General features: G+C 45.9%; 1 protein-coding gene across 1 annotated transcript in view; it reads right to left on the bottom strand.

Annotated features, from left to right (window-relative positions):
* DEF6 (DEF6 guanine nucleotide exchange factor) overlaps positions 1-23391 on the bottom strand; it is a 799533-nt gene that overhangs the window by 151056 nt on the left and 625086 nt on the right. Inside the window, exon 11 of the mRNA XM_073575620.1 lies at positions 17045-17135. Coding sequence (XP_073431721.1) covers positions 17045-17135 — 91 coding nt within the window. The remainder of the gene's footprint in view (positions 1-17044; positions 17136-23391) is intronic.

Genomic DNA, 23391 nt, shown 5'->3' with positions numbered 1-23391 from the left:
CTCCCATAGGCTCAGAAAAAGCTGTCACCAATATGCAATTTTATTTGGGTCTAAACCCAGGTATTCTTTACTTAGCAGTTGAGTATGCAATGTGATACTTTGCATGTGTAATTGAATTTATCAAGAATCTTGCTAATGTCCATTCTCGAGTTTTTCCTTCATTGCCAGGTCCAGATTCGGTGCCTGGTATGCACGCCCTGAAGTAAGGAGACTGAGTGTTGGTGGAAAAAGTCCGTAAGGAGAAGCACTTCATCCCAGATCTGATGGCCCTTCTTGAAGTGCTGACGCCACCAACCTGGAGGGAAAACTCCCACCTGGATCCACGCACTGCATTGCAGGGAAGCCCTCATATCAGAAGATACACCTAAGCTGGAATGATGCTGTGGATGCCCTACCTGACAGAATAAAATTATCTACCTGATAGAGAATACACATCACTGACTGCATAGACTGCTAACTAAGAGACTTTGATCACATTGCACCAAACCCCCATTAGGGACAGATCTCCATACTGCCCATTTGCGAAAGTCTGTACGGAGGGAGGATGAATGCGCTAGGCGTCAGTCCACTGGCAGCATAAAAGATTTGCAGCGCTTTGGGCCAGGAGCAGGATTTTTAGGGCAAGTGATATCTAAGGGGGATTGTTATAGAAATATATATATTTATGTATATTATCTAGATCTCACTTGCCTGCTATAGGCTATATGCTATATACGCCATATACTCATATATACTTTTATATACTCATATGCACACAGATACATATTCACAGCTTGAACTTTGTATCCAGTTGTTGGAAATGACTTGCTACACCCCATGAGCCAAGGCTTGGGGAGCTGATGTTATCTCGTGATAGCATTGTCTTGTGACATTTCTCCCAGACATACAGAAGAGGAAGTAACAACAGACGGTCCAAGCCAATATTGGATTCTTGCTGACATTGCAAGACAAGGAACAGTAAATCATATGATGGTTAAGTCACTCCATGTCGGACACCCATATATGTTCATGTATTTAAACTGACCAATTACATTAGAAGTTCAGCCTTTATGTTGATGAGTAACCATTCCTTTCTGTACGAACTGATTAAACCATGTATATTCAATAAAACCAGCAGAGTTCTGCTGGAAAGGATTGCTGCTAACTAGGTTTGGCATCTTTCCTTCCTTTAGCGCTCAATAAGACTCTGTCTAATTAGGACAGGCATCAGCACACACAGAGATATAAATCTACATCAATCAAAATTTCCATGTCAGGTCCAATTGGAGAACGCGAAGTTAGTGGCTCTGGAGCAAAGCTGGGTCGCTAGAATGGCCAAATGCCGGAACAAAATAGCCTACAAATGGGGGGCTGAAAACATCCATGAAGATGCGTTATCCAGGGTTCCATACAAGCAGCCCGGCCCTAACCCAGATGAAGAGCTGGAGGCCGACGAAGTGCCGAAGTTCCGAGGATCTGCAAGGATGTTGGCAGGTACGGGGGAACAAAATTGGGCAGAATCTCAGATAGGTGTGCTGGGACAGCCTCGTGATGAGTGGGTACGAATTCAGCAGGAGAAAAGTAGAGCTTGCCCGACTTCGGAAGTGGGTGGCCCTGAAACAACTGCCTAGCGGGGAGAAGAGAGAAATCCTGCCTCTTGGTGTAAGGGTGTGGTGTTATGGACAGTAAGAGACACGCTGCCACTTTAAGAGACATCACCCCCTTGGTTGGTGTTTTGGAACGTTCTGCTCTCTCCCCTGCAAAAAGACTGTGTGTGTTGTTCTGTCAGCACTGGAGAGGGGAGGGGCTGTTTCCTGTGTGAGAGAGAGCCGAGGTTTTCTGGAGGAAGGAGATGTGCCTGGCCTGGAGCTGTGAGGGAAAAACTTTGTAAACTCTTCTGTGATAACAAGGTGGTTTTCCTGTGTTGCCGTGAGGAGCCACGAAGAAAAGACAAGAAAGGAATCCAGAGGAGGGAAGTGCCCGTTTGTAGGAGAATCACTGGACCTGCACACAAGGAAAAGACCACGTTGCATAGAGGAAGTGCACACCATCTTGCAAAGCTGCAGATGCCCCCGGGATTAGACTGAGGTACCAATGCTACTGTGAGTGTTAATCTCTTCTGTGCACATGCTAGGGTTTAGGATAGGCTGCAATAGATAGAGCATGGCAGCCATGTGGCCAGTGTAGCAGAGGCCAGATAGGTTGTAGTTAGTGTAGCATCATAAATTACTTTACTGTGTTGTCTTGCTAGTTGGATAAATACACTGAGCTGTTATAGTTGGTGCTCCGTGCTGTTTGGCGGCCCAGCTAGAGAATATTATCCTTGTAAATTGTCATAGCATACCCCTGTTTCTGCATTTTCCTAACCCTGCATTACTTGCCTGTAAATAAATTAGCCCTTTGTTGTTTGCACCTCATCTTGTGTACCATAGTTTCCCTGCTTTGTGGTGGTCCCCCGGCCATCGCTTTAAGTGGCGCTGCGAGCAGGGTTACTGTCACCAAGATGCAGGCAGCAGGCGGAAACGGCGAGAGTTCTAGTGTTAGTGGGGATGCTGTGGGCATTGGTGGAATCCCTGCAAGGACACTCCCTATGGGCACCATATTTAGTGTGCTTCCAAAGTTTGCTGGCAATAATATGCCCCTGTCTGATTGGGTGTCCCGGCTGCAAAGCACCCTGAAGATTTATAACATCAGCACAGACCTTGAAGTGGACATTGCTTTGACTGCCTTGGAGGGAGAGGCCCGTAAAAATGTCTGTCTACAGCCGGAACTCACCCATAGTACCCTGAAGGAGCTAGTGAAATTCTTGGAAGAGATCTACGGCAAGACTGCAAGCGCGGAACACCTTTGCGCCAAATTTTTCTCTAGACCGCAGCGGGAAGAGGAAGGGATCTCCCAGTATGAGATGGATGGGCTCTGTGGCATGGGCTCCAAAGACCGGATACTCCGGGAAGAATTCATTCTGGGACTGCACAACACATCCTTGAGGAGAGCACTGTCAGAATGGGTCCGTGCAGATCCGGCTCTTTCATTCCGTCAAATCCTGGCAGAAGCAGTGTCCTGAAGCAAGGAAGACAGTTACACATCTGGGGTGATGCGTGTCCAGGGTGCCAATACCAGAGGGGACCCAAATCATCATAAGGTGCTGGTCCAGGTAGTGCAAGACATGCTGCGGTCTCTTGTCAGTATGCAAGACAAATTAGCTCAGATGGAGCAAAGAATGGGAGAACAACAGTCTGACCCATCGTACTCATACAACCACTCTTCGGCCCGAGCCATAAGGGATCAGTGGGTGCAGGCTGCCTCCCGGCAGACATCGGAGGCACAAAGACAGGCTTGGGGTGCCCCTCGGTGGAGAGGAGGCATCTAAAATGCTGGGAAGGTGGAGGGCAAGGGCACCTTGCCAGAGACTGCCTGAAAAATGCTCAAAGCCAGTGTCAGTATTCCAGGTTTTTTCTAAATGACTTTGCCCTTTGTCAAGATGGAAGTTGCTGTTTCTCTGTGCCCTACTTCTTGTTCATTTGTATAAAATCCGGTCCATGTGCTGCCTTCCTTGCAGACGTATTTTGCTTCTGCTTCCTTCAGCTGTGCTGTTTGTTTCCTCAGGGTGTATCTACTGTGCGCGGGACATTCTCTGTTCACCGCTTTGGAAAACTGCACTCATCGTGCTATCATTAGTCTGTGGACTTTGGAACTTAACCCTCGGTAAGAACTGTGTTTCAGAACTGTGTCGCCTCAATCCTTCACTCTCCCCAATGAGAGCTGATGTGAACTTGTTTGTGGACTTATTTGTGTTCACGTCGCTTCTGGGACCAACTGGTGAATCAGCTTTTGGACCTTCTTGTGTTTTGCTGCATTTGGGATCAACTTGTGAACTCGTTCTGGACTTCCCTGCGCTTCCTACATATCTGGATTTTACTTTCTCTGCACCATTAGTGTGAAATGCGCCACGTCTCCAGAGTGTCACACTCACCTTTTGACCACCTTTTTTGTAAGGACTCTGTTTTGGAAACTCTGCCGACTTACTATATATGTTGAGGACTGTTCTCATTGCGTGTTATCAGTATATCGTTTGAGGTGTTATCACTGTGTAAAAATACACTGTTTGCACAAAGTAACCGGTCTCTGTCTGTTCATTGCCCCACGCTATCAGAATCCTCGAGTTCCTACAATAGTATTACAACCAGCCACAGCCACCGTTAAACTACCAACCCCCGCAGTAACACGGCACTCTGTGGGGGAGGCAATAAGAGAGGCCGCTTCTTATCATAATGAACATTTGATTGCTGGGAGTCCCATCCTGTGTGCCGAATTTGAGGGTGTTCCAGTGGATTGCTTGATAGAAACCAGGTCACAAATGACAACGATGCCAGAATTATATTTCAAACAGCATTTTCTGGCCAAGCCAGAGAAGGAGACATTGATCCGGATGTTTGCTGCCAATCAACAACTGATCCCGGTCACAGGGGTCGTGTGGATGAATATTCGAATCAGTGTGCAAGAAGTGGGAAAGAAAGGGATCCTGCTAGTCCCTGAGCCCATCAAAGAAGATGTGCCTGTAGTACTGGGAATGAATATCCTACTAGAACTCGATCAGATAATGTTTACCAAATGGGGACCCAGTTATTGGAAGAAGGCTGCTACACACAAGCCAACTCAAGAAGCGCTTCAGCGATTGATCCGCGTCTGTGGGACGCAGAAGAGTGTGCCATCTTATCAGATGGTAGGGGTCATAAGGGTCCCAGGGAGAGAGCCTGTAATCCTGCCTCCCGAGCGAGAAAGTATATTACACATTCCAGTTGGGACTCATCGCAACCTTGACGAGCTGGAGGTGATTATTCAGCCTGTGGTAGGCAGAGGAGTGGACCAAGAAGTCATGATAGCTCGTACGATAGTGGTGCTCCAGCGGGGACTCATCCCCATAAGAGCTTTGAACGTGGGTTCCGGGGAGGTCACCTTGCCGCGAGGGACAGATCTGGCCCGGGTGTGCCTTCACAAGGGCGAAGTGGTGAGTCAGAAGGAGATGTCTTTATCACCGACAGAAGAGGCGGGGTGGACTCAGGCTGCCGCTGCAGGGCCTAAAGGGACTACATCCCCGGAGTGGAATGTGCATGTCATCCTGGATCAAATGGAATTGGATGCAAAGGTCCTAGGCCCTGAGCGTGTGCAGGTGATAGAAGCTATGCTGTGGGAAAATCCGGCCGCATTCACTCGTCACGCCGAAGATTTTGGCTGTACCGAAGCGATCACACACGAGATACCGACCGGGGACGCACGTCCAATTCGAGAACGATACTGGCAAATCCCACACAAGATGTATCAAAAGGTAAAGACATTACTTGGACAGATGCTGGATTCAGGAGTAGTGCAGAGTAGTCAGAGCCCCTGGGCAACCCCGGTGGTGCTCGTCAAGAAGAAGGATGGGACCATCCGGTTCTGTGTAGATTACAGGAAACTCAATGCTTGCACTGTGTGAGACTCATACCCGTTACCCCGCATCGAGGAATCCTTGACAGCATTGAGGAAAGCCAACTACTTCTCCACCTTTGACCTAGCAAGCGGATACTGGCAAGTAGCCGTGGCAAAGACAACGAAAAAACCACCTTCATCCTCTCTATGGAATTGTTTGAGTTTAACCAGATGCCCTTTGGGCTCTCCAATGCTCCGGGCACGTTTCAATGGCTGATGGAAAAGTGTTTGGGAGACTTAAACTTTGAGGCTACCCTGATCTACCTGGATGACATCATTGTGTTCTCTGCCTCGTTCAAAGACCTTCTTGCCCGGCTTGGACAGGTACTCGGAAGACTGCGGGCTCATAACCTGAAGGTGAAGCCAAAGAAATGTCACCTCTTCAAGAGAGAGATCGAGTAGCTGGGCCACATAGTGTCACAAGATGGAGTTCTACCCTCACCGGAAAAAGTGGCTGCTATCCAGAACTGGCCAGTTCCTTGAACAGTGAGGGAACTCCAGGCCTTCCTTGGGCTCGCCAGGTACTACTGACGGTTTGTCAAAGATTTCGCAAAGGTAGCGGGTCCCCTGAATGAGCTGCTGAGGGGGACCGCCGGAGTGCCGATGACCCAGTGCATCCCTTGGGACCAAAGGCGAGATGAGGCCTTCCAGGCTATAAAGAATGCTCTTACTTCAGCCCCGATTTTGGCCTATGCAGATTTTGATCAACCGTTCCTGTTGTACACAGATGGTAGCCTTCATGGACACGGTGCAGTACTTTCCCAAATACAGGATGGACATGAGAGAGTCATCGGGTATGCCAGTAGGTCTCTGCGAGACAGTGAAAGAAACCCCCACAATTACAGCTCTTTCCAGCTAGAGCTCCTGGCCCTGGTGTGGGCCATGACAGAAAAGTTTGTTGGCTTCCTGGCAGGGACCAAGTTTCAAGTTCGAACGGACAATAATCCCCTGGCCCACCTTGAGAATGCTAAATTGGGGGCCTTGGAACAATGGTGGGTGGCCCACCTAGCCAAGCTTCACTTTACCATCCGTTATCACTCTCCTAACGAAAATGCAAATGTCGACAGGCTGTCATGAGTGACGGTGGAGACTCCAGTGGGGGATCTCAATGAACAACTCGAAGAGGAAGAAACCCCAGACTTTTGTAAGTTTAGGTCCCCAGTGGTTGCGGTCCAGTCAAGTAGGGAGGCCCGCGCACTACCCCGATCCCTGGGGAGAACCAATGAGGGGGACATGTTCAGGACGAAGACGAAGGGCTTAAACAGATGAAATGGTGGGTAACTCAGAAGAGGAAGTGGAGCAAACAAGAAAGGGATGGTCTGGACGCTAAGATGAAGAGTGTCTTACATCAGTGGCATAGACTGGAAGTGTGAGAATCAGTGTTACATCGCAAGAGACAGCAGCCAAAAGATATGGAAGTAAGGGGCACGTGGTCATCCCAGGAGGAATGGTGCAAGAAGTAGCTAAAGAAGCCCACAAATTCGGAGCTCACTTCGGGTCCACAAAGACCTACCAATGGTTACAGCGGTATGTGTACTGCCCCCGGTTGGAGTCTGTGGTGGAAGAGGCTTGTCGGCAATGTCGGGTAAGCGATCTCATTAAGTGTACCGAACAAAGGGCACCCATTCAGACCATACAAACTAAGGAACCACTAGAAGTCTTACTCGGCCTGGGGGCTACAGTACTGTTTAGTGATGACCGACCATTTCTCCAAGTTCGCAGTAGTCACCCCGACTACAGATCAAACTGCTGAGTCGGCAGCGTGGGCCATCTGTCAAAATTTCATCCGAGTGTATGGGTGCCCAAAGCGCATCCACTCTGACCAAGGCGCATGTTTCCAAGGCAAGGGGATGGAAGAACTGCATCGTATGTATGGCATCGAGCGGTCCCAGACCACCCTTTACCATCCTCAAGGCAACGGAGCTTGTGAACGCTTCAACCGAACCCTACTTCAAATGCTAAGAACGTTGGAGGAGGATAAGAAGGTATGCTGGCCAGACTACCTGCCAGAGTTGGTCTGGACCTACAACAATCGGGTTCACTCCACCATGGGCTACACCCCATATCTGCTGCTCTTTGGAAGAGCTGGATGAGAGATCATTGAGTTGAAGTTGGAGCAGCCACAGGAGCTGATGGAGCGAAATGTCACTTCATGGGTGAAAGAACATCAACAATGATTGCAAACAATACGGTGGTTGGTGGGTCAGCAGCTACAGGAAAAAGAACATACGGGCCGTAAACTGATTCAAGAGATACAGCTTCAATCCGGGGACCGAGTATTAGTCAGAGACAAATGCCCCAAGGGTAAACTAAGCGAGAGATGGGAAGTACAGCCTTACAGGGTACTCCAGCGAGTGTATGCGGACAGCCCGGTCTACAAGGTGCAGATTGAGAGTGGAGCGTCCACCCCTAGAGTACTCCACAGAAATATGCTGCGGCCATGCCGGTCTGAGGCATATTCTGTGCCATTGCCAGCTGAAAGCGCTACTCCTCTTCCTGAACCTGTTGTCATGGTTAGGACATGGTTAATGTCCTGTTCTCACAGGGTTAACTTTTGACGGCCTCTCTTTGGATCTGGGAGGGGTATTTATACTCACTCCAAACTAGCATTCTCTGTCAGTTATACTGCTGTTTTGGTGTGTCTGAGCCCTGGTGTGCGTGTACTCTACGTTGTTTGTTTTGCTTCCCGTGTATGACCCGGCTTGTTCCTTCACTCTGTACTTCGTTTCTCTTTTTTGTGCTATTGTCTTTTCTGGTTCTGACCTCCTGGCTTGGCTATCGTTACTCCGTTACAGTTTACCCCTATTGTACCGTCTAATGCCCATTCTGGTTTTCTGATCTATTGCTACGTCCTGACTATCCATTCTGTCTAACCCTTTGGTACTGTATTGCTATCTCGGGCTTTGACCTCAGCTTGATCTGGTTTCTGTCTCTGTCTATGCCCATTGGTAACATTGTCCTGTAGTTACCTTTCTAGGAGTTTCCCTGCAGCTCCTAGCTCTGTGGAGCTTAGGCCACGCCCCCAGCAGTCACATGCTTCAGGTCCTGGAGCATGCATTGTCACCACTGCTGCCCGCTCAGCAGGTATCTTTGTGCACAGTCTTTGTACTCAGGACACACGCACTGGCTCAGTGAGCAAGTGCAGTGCGGTGTTCCTAACACCTATCTTGCCTGCTGGAGAAACCACTGATGACTGGTGGACTGTACCTGACACCGTGGGGGGTCCTCAGCCTGACAGAGATGGTAATATTTTAGATGTACCACTACCGCCATGTGAGGACGAGACCCAACAAGAGCCTACTATGTCTCCTGCAGCAAGTGTTCCTCTGGAAGATAGCCAAGACCTCTAGAGATCCAAGAGGTCTACTGCAGGGGTTCCACCAGTCCGATATGTAGAAAAGTGTTCTCTGTTTTTCCAATTTTGTTGCCTCCTCTATAGGTGTTGTTCTCGCACTGCAAGTTTCTTCATTTCACTGCAACCTTGATGCTGTGATGGCTGAGGATGACCATCTTTAAGTAGGGAGGCATGTAAGGGGGTGGTGTTATGGACAGTAACAGACACGCTGCCATTTTAAGAGACAGCACCCTCTTGGTTGGTGTTTTGGAACGTTCTGCTCTCTCCCCTGCAAAAAGACTGTGTGTGTTGTTCTGTCAGCACTGGAGAGGGGAGGGGCTGTTTCCTGTGTGAGAGAGAGCCGAGATTTCTGCAGGAAGGAGACGTGCCTGGCCAGGAGCTGTGAGGGAAAGACTTTGTACACTCTTCTGTGATAGCAAGGTGGTTTTCCTGTGTTGCCGTGAGGAGCCACGAAGAAAAGACAAGAAAGGAATCCAGATGAGGGAATCCACTATTTCTAGGAGCATCACTGGACCTGCACACAAGGAAAAGACCACGTTGCACAGAGCTTCCAGGAAGAAGTGCACACCATCTTGCAAAGTTGCAGGGGCCCCGGGATTGAACTGAGATACCAACGCTACTGTGAGTGTGAACTTCTTCTGTGCACATGCTAGGGTTTAGGATAGGCTGCAATAGATAGAGCACGGTAGCCGTGTGGCCGGTGTAACAGAGGCCAGATAGGTTATAGTTAGTGTAGCATCATACATTACTTTACTGTATTGTCTTGCCAGTTTGATAAATACACTGAGCTGTTATAGTTGGTGCTCCATGCTGTTTGATGGCCCAGCTAGAGAATATTATTCTTGTAAATTGTCTGTTTCCATAACATTCCCCTGTTTCTGCATTTCCTAACCCTGCATTCCTTCCCTGTAAATATATTAACCTTTGTTGTTTGCACCTCATCTTGTGTACTATAATCTCCCTGCATTGTAGTGGTCCCCCGGCCATTGCTTCACTGGTATGAAACAAATCCTACGACAATGGGAGAGGCTCCACCTGAGAGAATGATTGCTGTATAGAAAAGTCCAGCTACAGCAGAACCTGACTGTCAATTGGCAAATAGTGATTCCTGAGAAGCTATTACATCAAGTGGCCAGAGATGCACATGAAAAAGGGGTCCACTTCGGTCGAGAAAAAACCTTTCATTGGTTGCAGAGACTGGTGTACCATCCACTGCTTAGAACAACTGTGGAAGAAGTATGTAGACTATGTAGGAACTGTGAACTGTCCAAATCTCCGGAACAGAGAGCTTCCACACAAACTATCGTAACTTCCGCCCCGTTAGAATTGTTGATGATAGACTATCTGACAATAGGCCAAGCCCATCAAGGGTATGAACATTGTTTAGTCATGGTGGACCACTTCAATAAGTTTGCTGTCGTGACCCCTACTTGGGACCAAACAGCTGAATCCGCAGCTTACGCTATCTGTAAAAATGTAAAGTATATGGCTGCCTGAAAAGAGTTCACTCAGACCAAGGTGCCTGCTTCTTAGGATGAGTCATGGAGGAGCTACACCATTTGTATGGAATTGAGAAATCTCGTAAGACCCCTTATCACCCTCAGGGCAATGGAGCATGTGAAGGGTTCAATTGAACACTTATTCAAATGTTGACGACCTTAGAAGAAGATCAAAAGCAATTTGTAGCAGAACTAGTGTGGATGTACACATCGCACCACAGGATACACGCCCTATACTCTACTTTTTGGCAGGCCAAGAAAAGAGATCACCGAACTGGAGCTGGACCCGGAGGAGGAATACCCACGGACGAGGGTGTCCACCTGGGTCCGAGAACACAGTCATTGATTACAGACTCTACATCATCTGGTGCAGACTCAGTTTTGAGAGTTGGAACACCCAGAGATGGCTCCTCTACGGGGGACAGCTCTACAGGCCGGAGACTGGGTACTAGTTAGAGAAAAATGAACTTCAGACAAGTTAGATGGGAGAATACACTGTATCGTGTACAGAGGCGAGTCAGTTCTGAAGGGCTTATCTATGAAATTTAGCCCGAGGTGGCAGATGATGCTCCAACTCGTATTGTTCACCGAAACAAGCCCCTGCATGTCTAGAGACCCTATGCGAATAGAGAAAGAAGAGCACGATGCTCCTGAGAATCTTCTATAATTCACTAGTGAAGATGAAGATGACGAATGCCCTGAACCACTACGGGCATAGCCAGAAGAAGAGCAGAAACCTGAGACCCCTAGGACGCCTGAAATTTCTACAATGGCTGTTTCTCCAGGGCACAGCGCACCCCCACCTTTGTTCATTCAGCCTGATTCTATTACTCAAGTAGAACCAACTGATATTCCCAGTTTACAACGTTCTGAACGTTCGACAGCAGGAAAACCCCCTCACTGATTTGATCAGAATAGTTTTGTTTGACAACAAGTTGTTCAAAACTTAGAAGAATGTCAATGCATACTTCAAGAACTCTCACCCATGGAATGGCGAGCACAAAGAGAGGGCGAATGTAAGGTGAAGGAATTAACTAGGCAGGTCTACTCCGTGAAGGGTCCGGAACCATCAGGGCTGTCACCAATATTGCGGGGTAGAAAACTTGAGACTCCAGACCGCACTCTACGTTTGAGAAAAGGGGACGTGGCTAAGCGAACACAGCTGCAGTGCACGAGTGACCAGACAGTTTGGGCGGGAACTTCGGGCGCAAAGGAAGCCTATGAGGTAAAATCAGCTGAGAGGCATCTGAGAAGAGCAGAGCCTGGGACGGCAGAGCGCTTTGACAGGAGACTGTCGACTGAGTACTGCTCAGATACCGCTGTCCCAACCGACATCACTGCCCTCGCTGAGACAGCTGACACAGCCGACAACGCTGCCCAGCCGCCTCCGCTGACAGTACTGACCATGAGAGATAAGGTCTGTAAATGGGACTTAGGCATGTGTTGATTTGACACAGCCCATTGTAAACTATGTTTGGGCAGTGCTGCAAATCTCCGTAGTGTTGGGACACTCACCGCTGAGGATAAGGATGTATCCTTCTTCATCAACTCATCTGCTGGACCCAAGACCCCCATCAGGATGCCAAGGATTCGCCTCCGATGTCAGGACCACGGGAGGATACTGCCAACATCAAAAGATACTACATCATTTACCTCAGGACGTGACAGACCCCCACTGTGACACAATCTAGGCAGCATCAGTCGTGGACAGAAGATCAACCTTCGCTGGTGCCTGAGTGATAAGTCATATTTTATTGTATTGTCAACTTTACTTGTCCCTGTTCCTTAAGTTATCCCCATTAGCCTTTTGCTGTGTTAGTGCTGTATTAGGGAATATTATCCCTCCGTTTTCTCCCTGCGTGGAGTTTCTACTGTATAATAAACCCTTTTCACCCATGGTCTGTGTACAGTCCGTTACTGCATCCTACGTGCATGCAGTCTCCTAACATCAGAATGATAACTACACCCCTAGATGAATTAACTGAGATGTATAGTCTGTAGAATGTGGTCACTTATGGAGGTTCTGCTGTTATGGAACCTTAAGGGCTCTACCAATGTGACATGGCACCCTCAAACCAGTCCATCAAAATCTGAACTGGAATATGGCGCTTCTTCACTTCTGAGTTTTACACTGTGCCTCAAAAATTGTTTGTGACAACGTATGGGATATCAGTGTACGCAAGAGAAATTGTACAACAAATTATGGAGTCAAATTTCTCTTGCTATCCTTGTGAATATGAAAAAATTTGGGGCTAGGGAAATTAGGGGCTTTCCAAATGCAACATGGCGTCCATTAATGATTCCAGCAAATTTTGCATTTAAAATGTCAAATGGTACTTCTTCAGTTCTGAGCCCTGTCTTGTGTCCAAACAATTGTATCCCCCACATATGGGGTATCTGCATACTCAGGAGAAATTGCACAGAAACATTTTGGGTCCATTTTCTCCTGTTACCCTTGTGAAAATAAATAAACTTTGGGTCTAAATTAACATTTTTTGAGAAAAAATGAAACGTTAATTTTTCCTTCCACATTGCTTCAGTTGCTTTGAAGTACCTGAAGGGTAAATATAATTCTTAAATGTGGTTTTAATCACCTTGAGGGGTGCTGTTTTTAGAGTAGTGTCACTTTTGGGTATTTTCTGTCATATAGACCCCCCCAGTCACTTCAAATGTGATGTGGTCCCTAAAAAAAATGGTTATGTAATATTTTTTTGTAAAAATGAGAAATGGTGAGAGATGGTCAATTTTTAACTCCATTACAATTGCAACATTTTCAAAATTTTGCCAAATTTCTGATTCTTTCACAAATAAACGCAAGTCATATCACAGAATTTTTACCACTATCATGAAGTACAATATGTCATTAAAAAACAGTCTTGGAATCAGTGAGATTTGTTGAAGCGTTTCAGAGGTACCACATAAAGTGACAGGGGTCATAATTGTAAAATTTGGCCTGGTCATGAAGGTGAAACCAGGCTTGGGTGAAAGGTTTAACCACCCAACCAAAAAAGTATTTAAAAAAAATAAAGCTGATGTCAAGTAGACATTTGGTAACTGTTATTTGTTAACTTTTTTTGTGATATGACTATTTTAAGAGCATAAAAATTCAAAGTTGGCAAACGGCATATTTTTCTTAATTTTTGACGCATTTTTCGGATATTTTCATAGCTAGGCGCAAATCATTTGACCACTAACATAAAGTATAATGTGTTGCAAAAAAGAATCTTAGAATAACTGAGTTATGTAAAGCATTCCAGAGGCATTACCCCATAAATTGACAAGTCAGACTTGAAATTTTGGCCTGGTCAGAAGGTGGAAAGTGACTCCTTCACATCTAAGTCAAAGATACCGTTCAAAGAGTTGTATAATCAACTGATGTGAAGTTCCAGTCATCAAAAGTACAAAAATGCTAGAATAATGAAATACTGTATACAGGGCGGTCTTTAGAGTTTACGCTGCCCTAGGCACTTTTAGTGCTGCCCCCCATTGGTGAGTACGACTAATGCAGACACTTTAGCATAAATTGCTGACATGAAAGTAGCCTTTCTCCCTAGTGCAGCCGTTTCCCCAGTGCAGCCATCTCCCTAGTGCAGCCATCTCTCCAGTGCAGTCATCTCCTCAGTGTACCCATCTCCCCAGTGCACCCATCTCCTCAGTGCACCCATCTCCCCAGTACAACCATTTCCTCAGTGTAGCCATCTCCTCAGTGCACCCATCTCCTCAGTGCACCCATCTCCCCAGTGCACCCATCTCCTCAGTGCACCCATCTCCTCAGGGCACCCACCTCCTCAGTGCACCCATCTCCCCAGTGTAGCCATCTCCTCAGTGCACCCATCTCCCTAGTGCAGCCATCTCCCCAGTGCAGCCATCTCCTCAGTGTACCCAACTCCCTAGTGCAGCCATCTCCTCAGTATAACCGTCTCCCCAGTGCAGCCGTCTCCTCAGTGCAGCCATCTCCCCAGTGCAGCCATCTCCCCAGGGCAGCCGTCTCCCCAGAGCAGCCGTCTCCCCAGTGCAGTCATCTCCCCAGTGCAGCCATCTCCCTAGTGCACCCATCTCCCTAGTGCACCCATCTCTCCAGTGCAGCCATCTCCTCAGTGTAGCCATCTCCTCAGTGCACCCATCTCCACAGTGCACCCATCTCCCCAGTGCACCCATGTCCTCAGTGCCAGCCATCTCCCCAGTGCACCCATCTCCTCAGTGCACCCATCTCGCCAGTGTAGCCATCTCCTCAGTGCATCCATCTCCCTAGTGCAGCCATCTCCCTAGTGCAGCCGTCTCCCCAGTGCAGCCCTCTCCCCAGTGCAGTCGTCTCCACAGTGCAGCCGTCTCCACAGTGCAGCCGTCTCCACAGTGCACCCATCTCCTCAGTGCAGTCATCTCCCCCCTCCCTCCCCACTGGGCTCATTCTCATCTCCCCCCTCCCTCCCTGCTGGGCTCATTCTCATCTCCCTCCTCCCTCATCGCTGGGCTCATTCTCATCTCCCCCTTCCCTCCCTGCTGGGCTCATACTTATCCCCTCCCGCCGCTCATACTCATCTCCCCCCAGGCTCATACTCATCCCCCCAGGCTCATACTCATCTCCCCCCTCTCTCCCCTCTGTGCTCATACTCATCTCCCCCCACTCATACTAATCTCCCCCCACTCATACTAATCTCCCCCCAGGCTCTCCCATCCCTCCAGGCACAATCTCATCTTCCCCCAGGCTCATACTCATCTCCCCCCCTGGGCTCATACTCATCTCCCCCCTCCCTCCCCTCTGGTTTCATACTCATTTCCCCCTGCTCATATTCATCCCCCCAGGCTCATACTCATCTCCCATTCCCCCGGGCTCATACTCATCTCCCCCCTCCCTCCCCTCTGGGCTCCTACTTACCTCCCCCCCACTCATATTCATCTCTCCCCTCTGGGCTCATACTCATCTCCCATCCCCTCCACTCATACCTCCCCCTCGGGCTCATACTCATCCCCCCGGGCTCATACTCATCTCCCCTCTCCCTTCCCTCTGGGCTCATACTCATCTACCCTCCGCTCATATTCCTCTCCCCCCTCTGGGCTCATACTCATCTCCCATCCCCCCGCTCATACCTCCCCTCGGGCTCATTCTCATCTCCCCCTCCATGTATGCATGGCTGGGCTCACCTTGCGTGATCCCTGCATGTTTACCGCTCCAGGCGCCGCCATTCTTCTTGTGTCACACGCTGTGTGTGTGAGCGGTCACGTGATACCGTTCATTAAGGCCATGAATATGGACGCCACACCTATGGGAGAGGAGTGCCGTCCATATTCATTACTGTAATGAGCGGTATCACGTGACTGCTCACACACACAGCCTGTGACACAGGAAGAATGTCGGCGGCGCTGGAGACCTTCAGAGCCGCAAGCACCGCTGGAGCCGAGGAGGTGAGTATGATGTCTTCAAGAGGCGAGGGGAGGGGAGGATCCGACTCCGACTTCCATTATAAAAAAAAAAACATCTTTGCCCAGGAGCCGCCCCACCGCATCATCCCGCCCTAGGCACATGCCCGTGGGTACCTAGTGGAAAATACGGCCCTGACTGTATATCAGAAAGTTAACAATGATTTATGTTTACCCTGTAGCAGTGTAAGAAGATGGACATACTGTCCCTTGAAGAACAATTATATTGTTATATCATGTAATGTGAATTGTGTGGTGGGTTAATGGTGTGTAGTTGGACAGTAGGGAGGGCAAGAGTTAATGCTGGAACTTGCTCAGAGTGGGAGGATCTAAGTTGAAGGAATCAAAGACAAAATGCTAGAAAGGTCCCAGTATGCCTAGAGGAAAAAAACTACGTTCTAATGTGAGCAGTGCTGCATGTCCTGGGTGTCCCAAATGAGAGAGGAAACAGAGGATAGCTAAATCATGAACAGAGCAGAAGATGAGAAGTGACTGAAAGAGCAGAGCGATCGATCAAAGTCAAAGTCTGGTCCTGGGTCAGGAAGGCTAGCAGTATAGTCTAGAGTTTATAACTCACATAGATAACGGGCCTAGATGGGACATATTAATTAAGACGGAAAGAGTGCCCCAGGTGGGAAGTTCCAGAGCGACAGAAACGAGAGAGATAAATAATAGCCATAGTGGCAAAGTAGCACCCCTGAAGGGAAAAGGATGAGGAACCACGAGTCGAGCATTGGACTCTTACAAACTGGACTGTAGTACTGGGCTGGGCTGTGTTGAAGAAAGGAGTTAAGGTGAAAATAGACAAGTGAGAAAAAGGAAGTAATCTGTGTGTTCCATATTGTAAAAGAAACGTTTATCAGCATTTGTGCCCATTATCTTCTCTGTATAATGCCTTCCCAGTTCTGTCTTGGCAAATAAAATGTCACCGGTTACATATGGCCTGCAAGTGTGTAGCGTCTTCACAGCACAGTTGCACACACCCAGCCAGGACCCTCACCTTCACATAATGTGACGGGCGCAAAAGAGGAGTACCTCACCCATGGCTACTGCCCTGTGCCACATAACAGCAGTACACGAATATGCTGTCTATTTTATTTTGCAAGGACCATTTCACATATTAAAAATCTATCATGAATTTGAAAATATGCAGTATCCCCTAAATTGAGGGTGATTCCTTTACATTGTACTATATAGGTGTGAGCTCATTTTTATATATTTTTCTCTAATGAAAATTAGGAGTATATTTCAGTTTCAGACTATAAAAATTAGGCATTATAACCTTAAGTCCAACCTTAAGAATCTTTCTATATAGTTAACTAACCTCCTGGGGATATAGGATGCATTAATCTGTTCATCTGAACATTCCAGTGTCGGACATTAGTACTTGCTTGATGAAGTTTCCTCTGAGCCACCTAAGTTGAATTGAAAATAAACTTAATTTTTGCAAAAATTCAGGAAAAGAAGACTAACATTCAAAGATCATGAGTTCAACATAATTATTTTAATAGCATAAATAGATGCACTAAACATGGCTGTCTAATGGGTAATATTGTTTCCATTTTTAGCTAACAATTTGTAAATATATTTGACAAATAAACGAGTCATCTAATATAGTTACATTTTACAGTTATTTAAAGGAGTTGTCCAGTGACATCATATTAATGACTAATAAAAAGGGATAAGTCATGAATATCAGATCACTTCCTGTCCAACATCCCCACAATAAGTTGTTAGTTGCACTTGTGGCCACCGGATGTAAACAATTTGAATGAAGTGGCAAGGCACAACTCCATTAAAATGTGTAATGACCAAAAAAACAGCGTTGATCTTTTTTGTTTCATGTTGGCGCTCACTGGGTAGAAGAAATATATTTTATTTCTTTGGACAGTTGTCATTTTTTTTCATTATTCTTAGATTTTATTTACCATCCAGGAAAAGGCAGTGATTTGAACTTTTACATTTTTTTTTTCATTTTTTATTTTTTCCCTAAGATACTTCAACTTTAAATCACTTGTATGCTACACTGAAATGTAATAATATTGCAGTACTAGCAGAAGAGCCCGGCGCTGCCCGGGCATAGTAACTAACTGTTGTTAGTTATAACAAATTATAATTATCCGCCATCCCATAGTCCCGTGCCCATATACCCATCATACATATCTTCCATCCCATAGTCGAGTGCCCATATACCCATCACACATCTTCCATCCCATAGTCCCGTGCCCATATACCCATCATACATATCCGCCATCCCATAGCCCTGTGCCCATATACCCGTCATACATATCCTCCATCCCATAGTCCAGTGCCCATATACCTGTCATACATATTCTCCATCCCATAGTCCAGTGCCCATATACCCATCACACATCCTCCATCCCATAGTCAACCATTATGACATCATAATGAGTGGCGGGGCTTGCAACCTATGATAACATCAGCGTCGCCATGGCAACCATTATGACATCATAATGAGGGGCGGGGCTTGATACACACACACTTTTTTCCCATTATGTAGATAGGGGCAAAATTGTTTGGTGAATTGGAATGCGCAGGGTTAAAATTTCACCTCACAACATAGCCTAGGACACTCTCGGGGTCCAGACGTGTGACTGTGCCAAATTTAGTGGCTGTAGCTGCGACGGTGCGGATGCCAATCCCAGACATACACACACACATACATACATACATACATACATACACACACTTGAGCTTTATATATTAGATATTGTAAAATCATCAATCTCCAATGATTCCATAGGTTAAGCATCATACGTGTACACGCCTGCTTGATGGCCTCATAGTCTCCACCTTGCACTCTCGAGAGAGCACGAACACCTCCAGAGCTTTGCCTCATGGCCCTGGTGTTATGTATTGAGCCCACTGGTTATCAGGCAACTGGTATTGTCTTTTAAACATTTCAGTCCTTTCACCTCACTACTGGGTCACATTCTGTGTCCAAATGAAAACAACTATACCCTCATATAGGATACTAGGAATATATAAATTGTGTCACAATTGAATTTATTAATCAACAGATAAATACATATAAATATTGCGGGTGCAGTTAGGGATGAGCGAGTAGTGAAGTACTCTGACTCGCTGTACTCTTTACGAGTAGCTCCTAATACTCGGGTACTCGTAACAAGTAGTGAGTCCAATGTAAGTCTATGGGAAATGCGAGTAATGGGCAGAGAATGTGTGTGCTGGGCTGGGCGAGGACTGTGCGAAGATTGTGCTGGGCTGTGCAAGACTGTGCTGGGCTGTGTGGGACTGTGCTGGGCTGTCGGGACTGTGCTGGGCTGTGCAGTGACTGTGCGGGGACTGTGCCGGGCTGTGCGGGACTGTGCCGGGCTGTGCAGGGACTGTGCTGGGGTGTGCGGGGACTCTGTGGGCTGTGCCGAATATTGCGAAGCGAGTAGTGAAATACTCGCAAGGATTCGAGTACCGCATTACTTGCCGAGTACCGAATCCTAATGAGTTTACTTGCTCATCCCTAGTGCTAGATTGATCAAACCAGAAAAAACAGGCAGAAAACTAACACAGCCAAACAGGTCAATTTAAACCCTGATTGAGGTATCTGACTAGTGGCACTGGACACCTTATTTGCACATAGACACCTTATTTTTTAGGCAGCCTTTCATACAATATTTTTAGGATCAATTTTGACCATCTATTATACTACTATTAAATTAATATGCTATTTTGCTATTAATATGGCTGCCTCAATTAATCTCTGAAGGGGATTTCTATATTTTATTATATGTCTTGTGCAATGTTTAATTTGTACCATGAATGGGATTAGCCGTCAGTATTTAAATGGATGTGTTCCACCTGGCTTCACATTGATAAATTGACCTGTTTTGTCTGTGTTAGTTTTCTGCCCGTTTTTTCTGGTTTGATCAATCTAGCACCCATAATATTTATATGTATTTATGTGTTGATTAATAAATTCATTTGTGACACAATTTGTATACATTCCTAGTATCCTTTATGAGGGTATAGTTGTTTTCAACTGGTATTGTCTGCAGGCCTTTTCAAAACTTCTCAAAATGTGTCCAGTTCCAAGACCTTGTTCATGACAGGAAACTTCTTGAGATTGGGGTTAAAGGTGTTAACATTACAAGACTCATTATTCAGTGGGCTAGCCTGCTCCTTCTGGAGTCAGAAAAAGATCAGCAGGTGGTCTCTGACAGCCTGTCACTTTCGTGCTGCAGCCCCTTGATTGGCTTGTTGCTTAGCAAAAACTCTCTAGCCCTAGGCATGCTGCTCTGCAAACTCAAGCTCTGGTTTGCGTTATTGTAGCTCAAGCTCTATCAGCATTTGAGGGGTCACCTTCCATTTGCTGCAGAATGAGTGGCAAGCAAGAGTCCATTCCACTCTGGGAGCTATGGTTGCGGATGGCCCCTTCTCAGTCAGACAGTTTTGAAACCGGATCCACAGCTGACATCCTGGTTCTCCATTGCTCCGGTTCTCTGATGCCACATCGTGTTGGTTTCAGGCATCATCCTCAACCAATGCACAGATCAACTTCTCTTTGGTTTTGTCTGACCATTGCTACTCGCACAGCTTTCTCATACTTTTTTTAAGCTGTTGCCATCTTAGCAATCACTAACCAAATAAAAGATAGAACAGAAAAGCAAAGATGAGGGAGAGAAGTAATTGCTACATGTGCAGTATTGTCCCAAGTCTCAGTATTGACACCGATCTCCAAAATTCTGCACAGATTCCTCGTGGTGACCGTGCAAGTTTTTAGTGACAGGGATGATTGCTCACCCCAGATCACTAATGCTTTGTGATCCCACCACACTTACCAGTAACTTGTCAATTTGAAGTAGCAATGATTCGCAGGTACCTGCACAGAAGAACAATGAACTCAATGCCCATAGCAGAGCCCAAAAGGTAACTTTAATTGTAGGCGCGGGATTCTGCGGCCAGCAATACAAGTCACACTGTGATGGTGATGGTAGAAGGGTAGTATTCAAATGAAGACCGCAGGTCAAGTTTTCTTGCAGGCACTGCACACACCATAGCCAGGAAGAACTCTTTACCGTAACAGAACAAAAGACAATTTCTGCACATCGAGACCGCATACAGGTATGACTATTTTAACCATTCTATAACCTGTATGCCCATATTAATAGGTAAAAACATCCCAGGGGGTGACAGATTCCATTTAAATAAAAGTGATAAGAAAAGAAAAGTACTAAACCTGTGTCACACAAATAGCTCAGCGCTTAGACTGATAAATGAAAAAAAAAACTCTGATTATTATTAGATGAAGATTACATCAAAATACCTTCCTTTGGTTAGCTCATATGGAGGGGCTGGTCATTGAAGGAGCTGTGTCTTTAGAAGATTATAAGATCCCCAACTTTCAGGATATCTTTGCCCCTGGAGGTCTCAGACAGGATAAATTGTTGCCATGTTTTCTATCACTATTTTTCTTTTTTTTAATAATGAAAAATGGCATAGATAGAATCATTCATCTATCCAATATTAAGTTGGAGTTGTTAGGCTGGCATTATGGACATATGTGTAAATGAGCTATGCTCCTCATTTTCCTACAACACCAAAAACATATTTCCCATAAATATTGGATTAATGCAAAGCTCAATATTAATCACTGACCACTGGTTCCATAGTGTCTGAGATAATTCCTTTGAATAGAGGAAGTTCTTTCCTCGGGAATTGTACTTCTCCGCCTATCGTAAGCATGGTCACTGGCTCAGCTGATTTCTACTTTAATTATCTGTTCATGGAAGAAGCTCCTACTTCAAAGGAGGTTGAAGTGTCATCTCTTTCTCACTTCCTCAGTTATAATTAATCCTATATGTTCAATGTTCATATGTCCCCTCTTCAGAGATATCTTTGTAGATTTTACAACTTTCTCTATGCTTCCCTTGTGGAAAAGAAAAATTTGGGCTTGAAGCAACATTTTTGAGAGAAAAAAATGTGTTTTTTCATGGCTCATTTTTATAAAATTCTGTGAAGTACCTATGAATTCAAGGTGCTCACTTCACCTCTAGGTAAGTTCTTAGACGGTTGTAGTTTTTCAAAATAGGGTCACTTGTAGGGGCTTGCCACTGTTTAGGCACATCAGGGGATCTCCAAACAAGGTATGATGTCATCTATCTATTTCAGCCTATCTTCCACTATAAAAGTCAAATGGTGCTCCTTTTCTTTCAAGATCTGTCATGTGCCAAAACAGTAGTTTTCCAAAACAAAGAGTATGGATGTACTCAGCAGAAATTGCACAACAAATTTTATGGCTCATCTTCTCCTGTTACCTTTGTGAAAATGAAATACTGAGGCTGAAACAAAATTTTTCTGGGAAAAATATATTCTTTTTTTTGGCTCAACATTAAAAAAATTCTGTTAAGCACCTGCAGATTTAAGGTGCTCACCAGACATCAAAATAAATTTCTTAAGGGTTTTAGTTTCTAAAATGGGGTTACTTGTGAGGGGGTTTCCATTGTTTAGACACATCAGGAGCTCTGAAAATGTGACATAGCATCCAAAATATATTCCAACCAATTTTGTGCTCCAAAAGTCAAATGCTGCGACTTCCCTTCTGAGCACAAAAATCTCATAGGCTTTGCTCGAACTGTAGAAAGCAGAAGAAAATTAGCATAAAACAGCATTAAAAAATTCCGCAAAATCGCTTAGTGTGAACTTAGCCTTATTCCAATAAAGATAAAATTAGGAACAACTCACACAGCAGTGCTCCATGAGGCATAGGAAAACCATGAAATATAAGGCTTCTAAACTTTGTGGTCCTTAGGCTACTTTCACACTTGCGTTTTTTTGCACTGCGTTTTTTGCACACACAAACGCATGAAAAAAACGCATCTAAACGCTGTTTTTTTCCAGCATTTTTATGCGCATGAAGGAAAAAAACGCAGCGTTTGTATGCGTTTTCAGTGTTTTTGCGTTTTTTTGCACATTGTTTGTCCTCACCAAAAAAAAATCTAGATAACAATCTTGCAACACACACCACCAATGGGACATCAGTGGCGGTGTGGTATGCTAATATATAGACCCTGTCTACAATATTCTTCACATTTGCTTGATTTTTCTCCTGTCAACATGGATCTGCGCTGGAAGAGTTTTCACTTCAACTTGGATTTGGACATCGCGATGGCTAGGGCATATGCAGTTGCTTGCGATGAACAAAGGAAGAGAGAGAGACAGCGAAGACGGCAGCGGTGGCGTATGTGGATACATCCGATTGTTGAACTCCGGGAGAGCCGTGGGGCGTACCACACCCTCTACAGTGAGCTACAGGCAAACCCGGAGAAATTTGCAGATTATATCCGGATGTCCCAAGAAAGCTTCAGGGATTTGCTTGCTCGTGTCCAAGAATCCATCCGGAGACAGGACACACAGCTCCATCGTGCGATTCCTCCTGAGGAACAGCTCCTGGTGACATTACGGTACGTAATATTTAAAAACCAAGGGGTGGGGTCTGATTTTTTATTTTTTTTTACATGTACTATTCAAAACCTGGCCTAATTATTTTTCGTGAATGTACTAATTTTTTTTTTTTTTTTTTTAAAAACCATATACAGAAATATTAATTTTACTTCTTTCTCTGTTTCGCAGATTCCTGGCGACTGGAGAGACCCAATCTTCACTACACTTCCAGTACCGTATTGGAATCTCCAC

The sequence above is a fragment of the Dendrobates tinctorius genome, unplaced genomic scaffold (genome assembly GCF_039654945.1).
Source record: "Dendrobates tinctorius isolate UK_male_01 unplaced genomic scaffold, ASM3965494v1 ptg000045l, whole genome shotgun sequence".
NCBI classification, from domain to species: Eukaryota; Metazoa; Chordata; class Amphibia; order Anura; family Dendrobatidae; genus Dendrobates; species Dendrobates tinctorius.
This window is presented reverse-complemented; position numbering and strand designations above follow the sequence as displayed.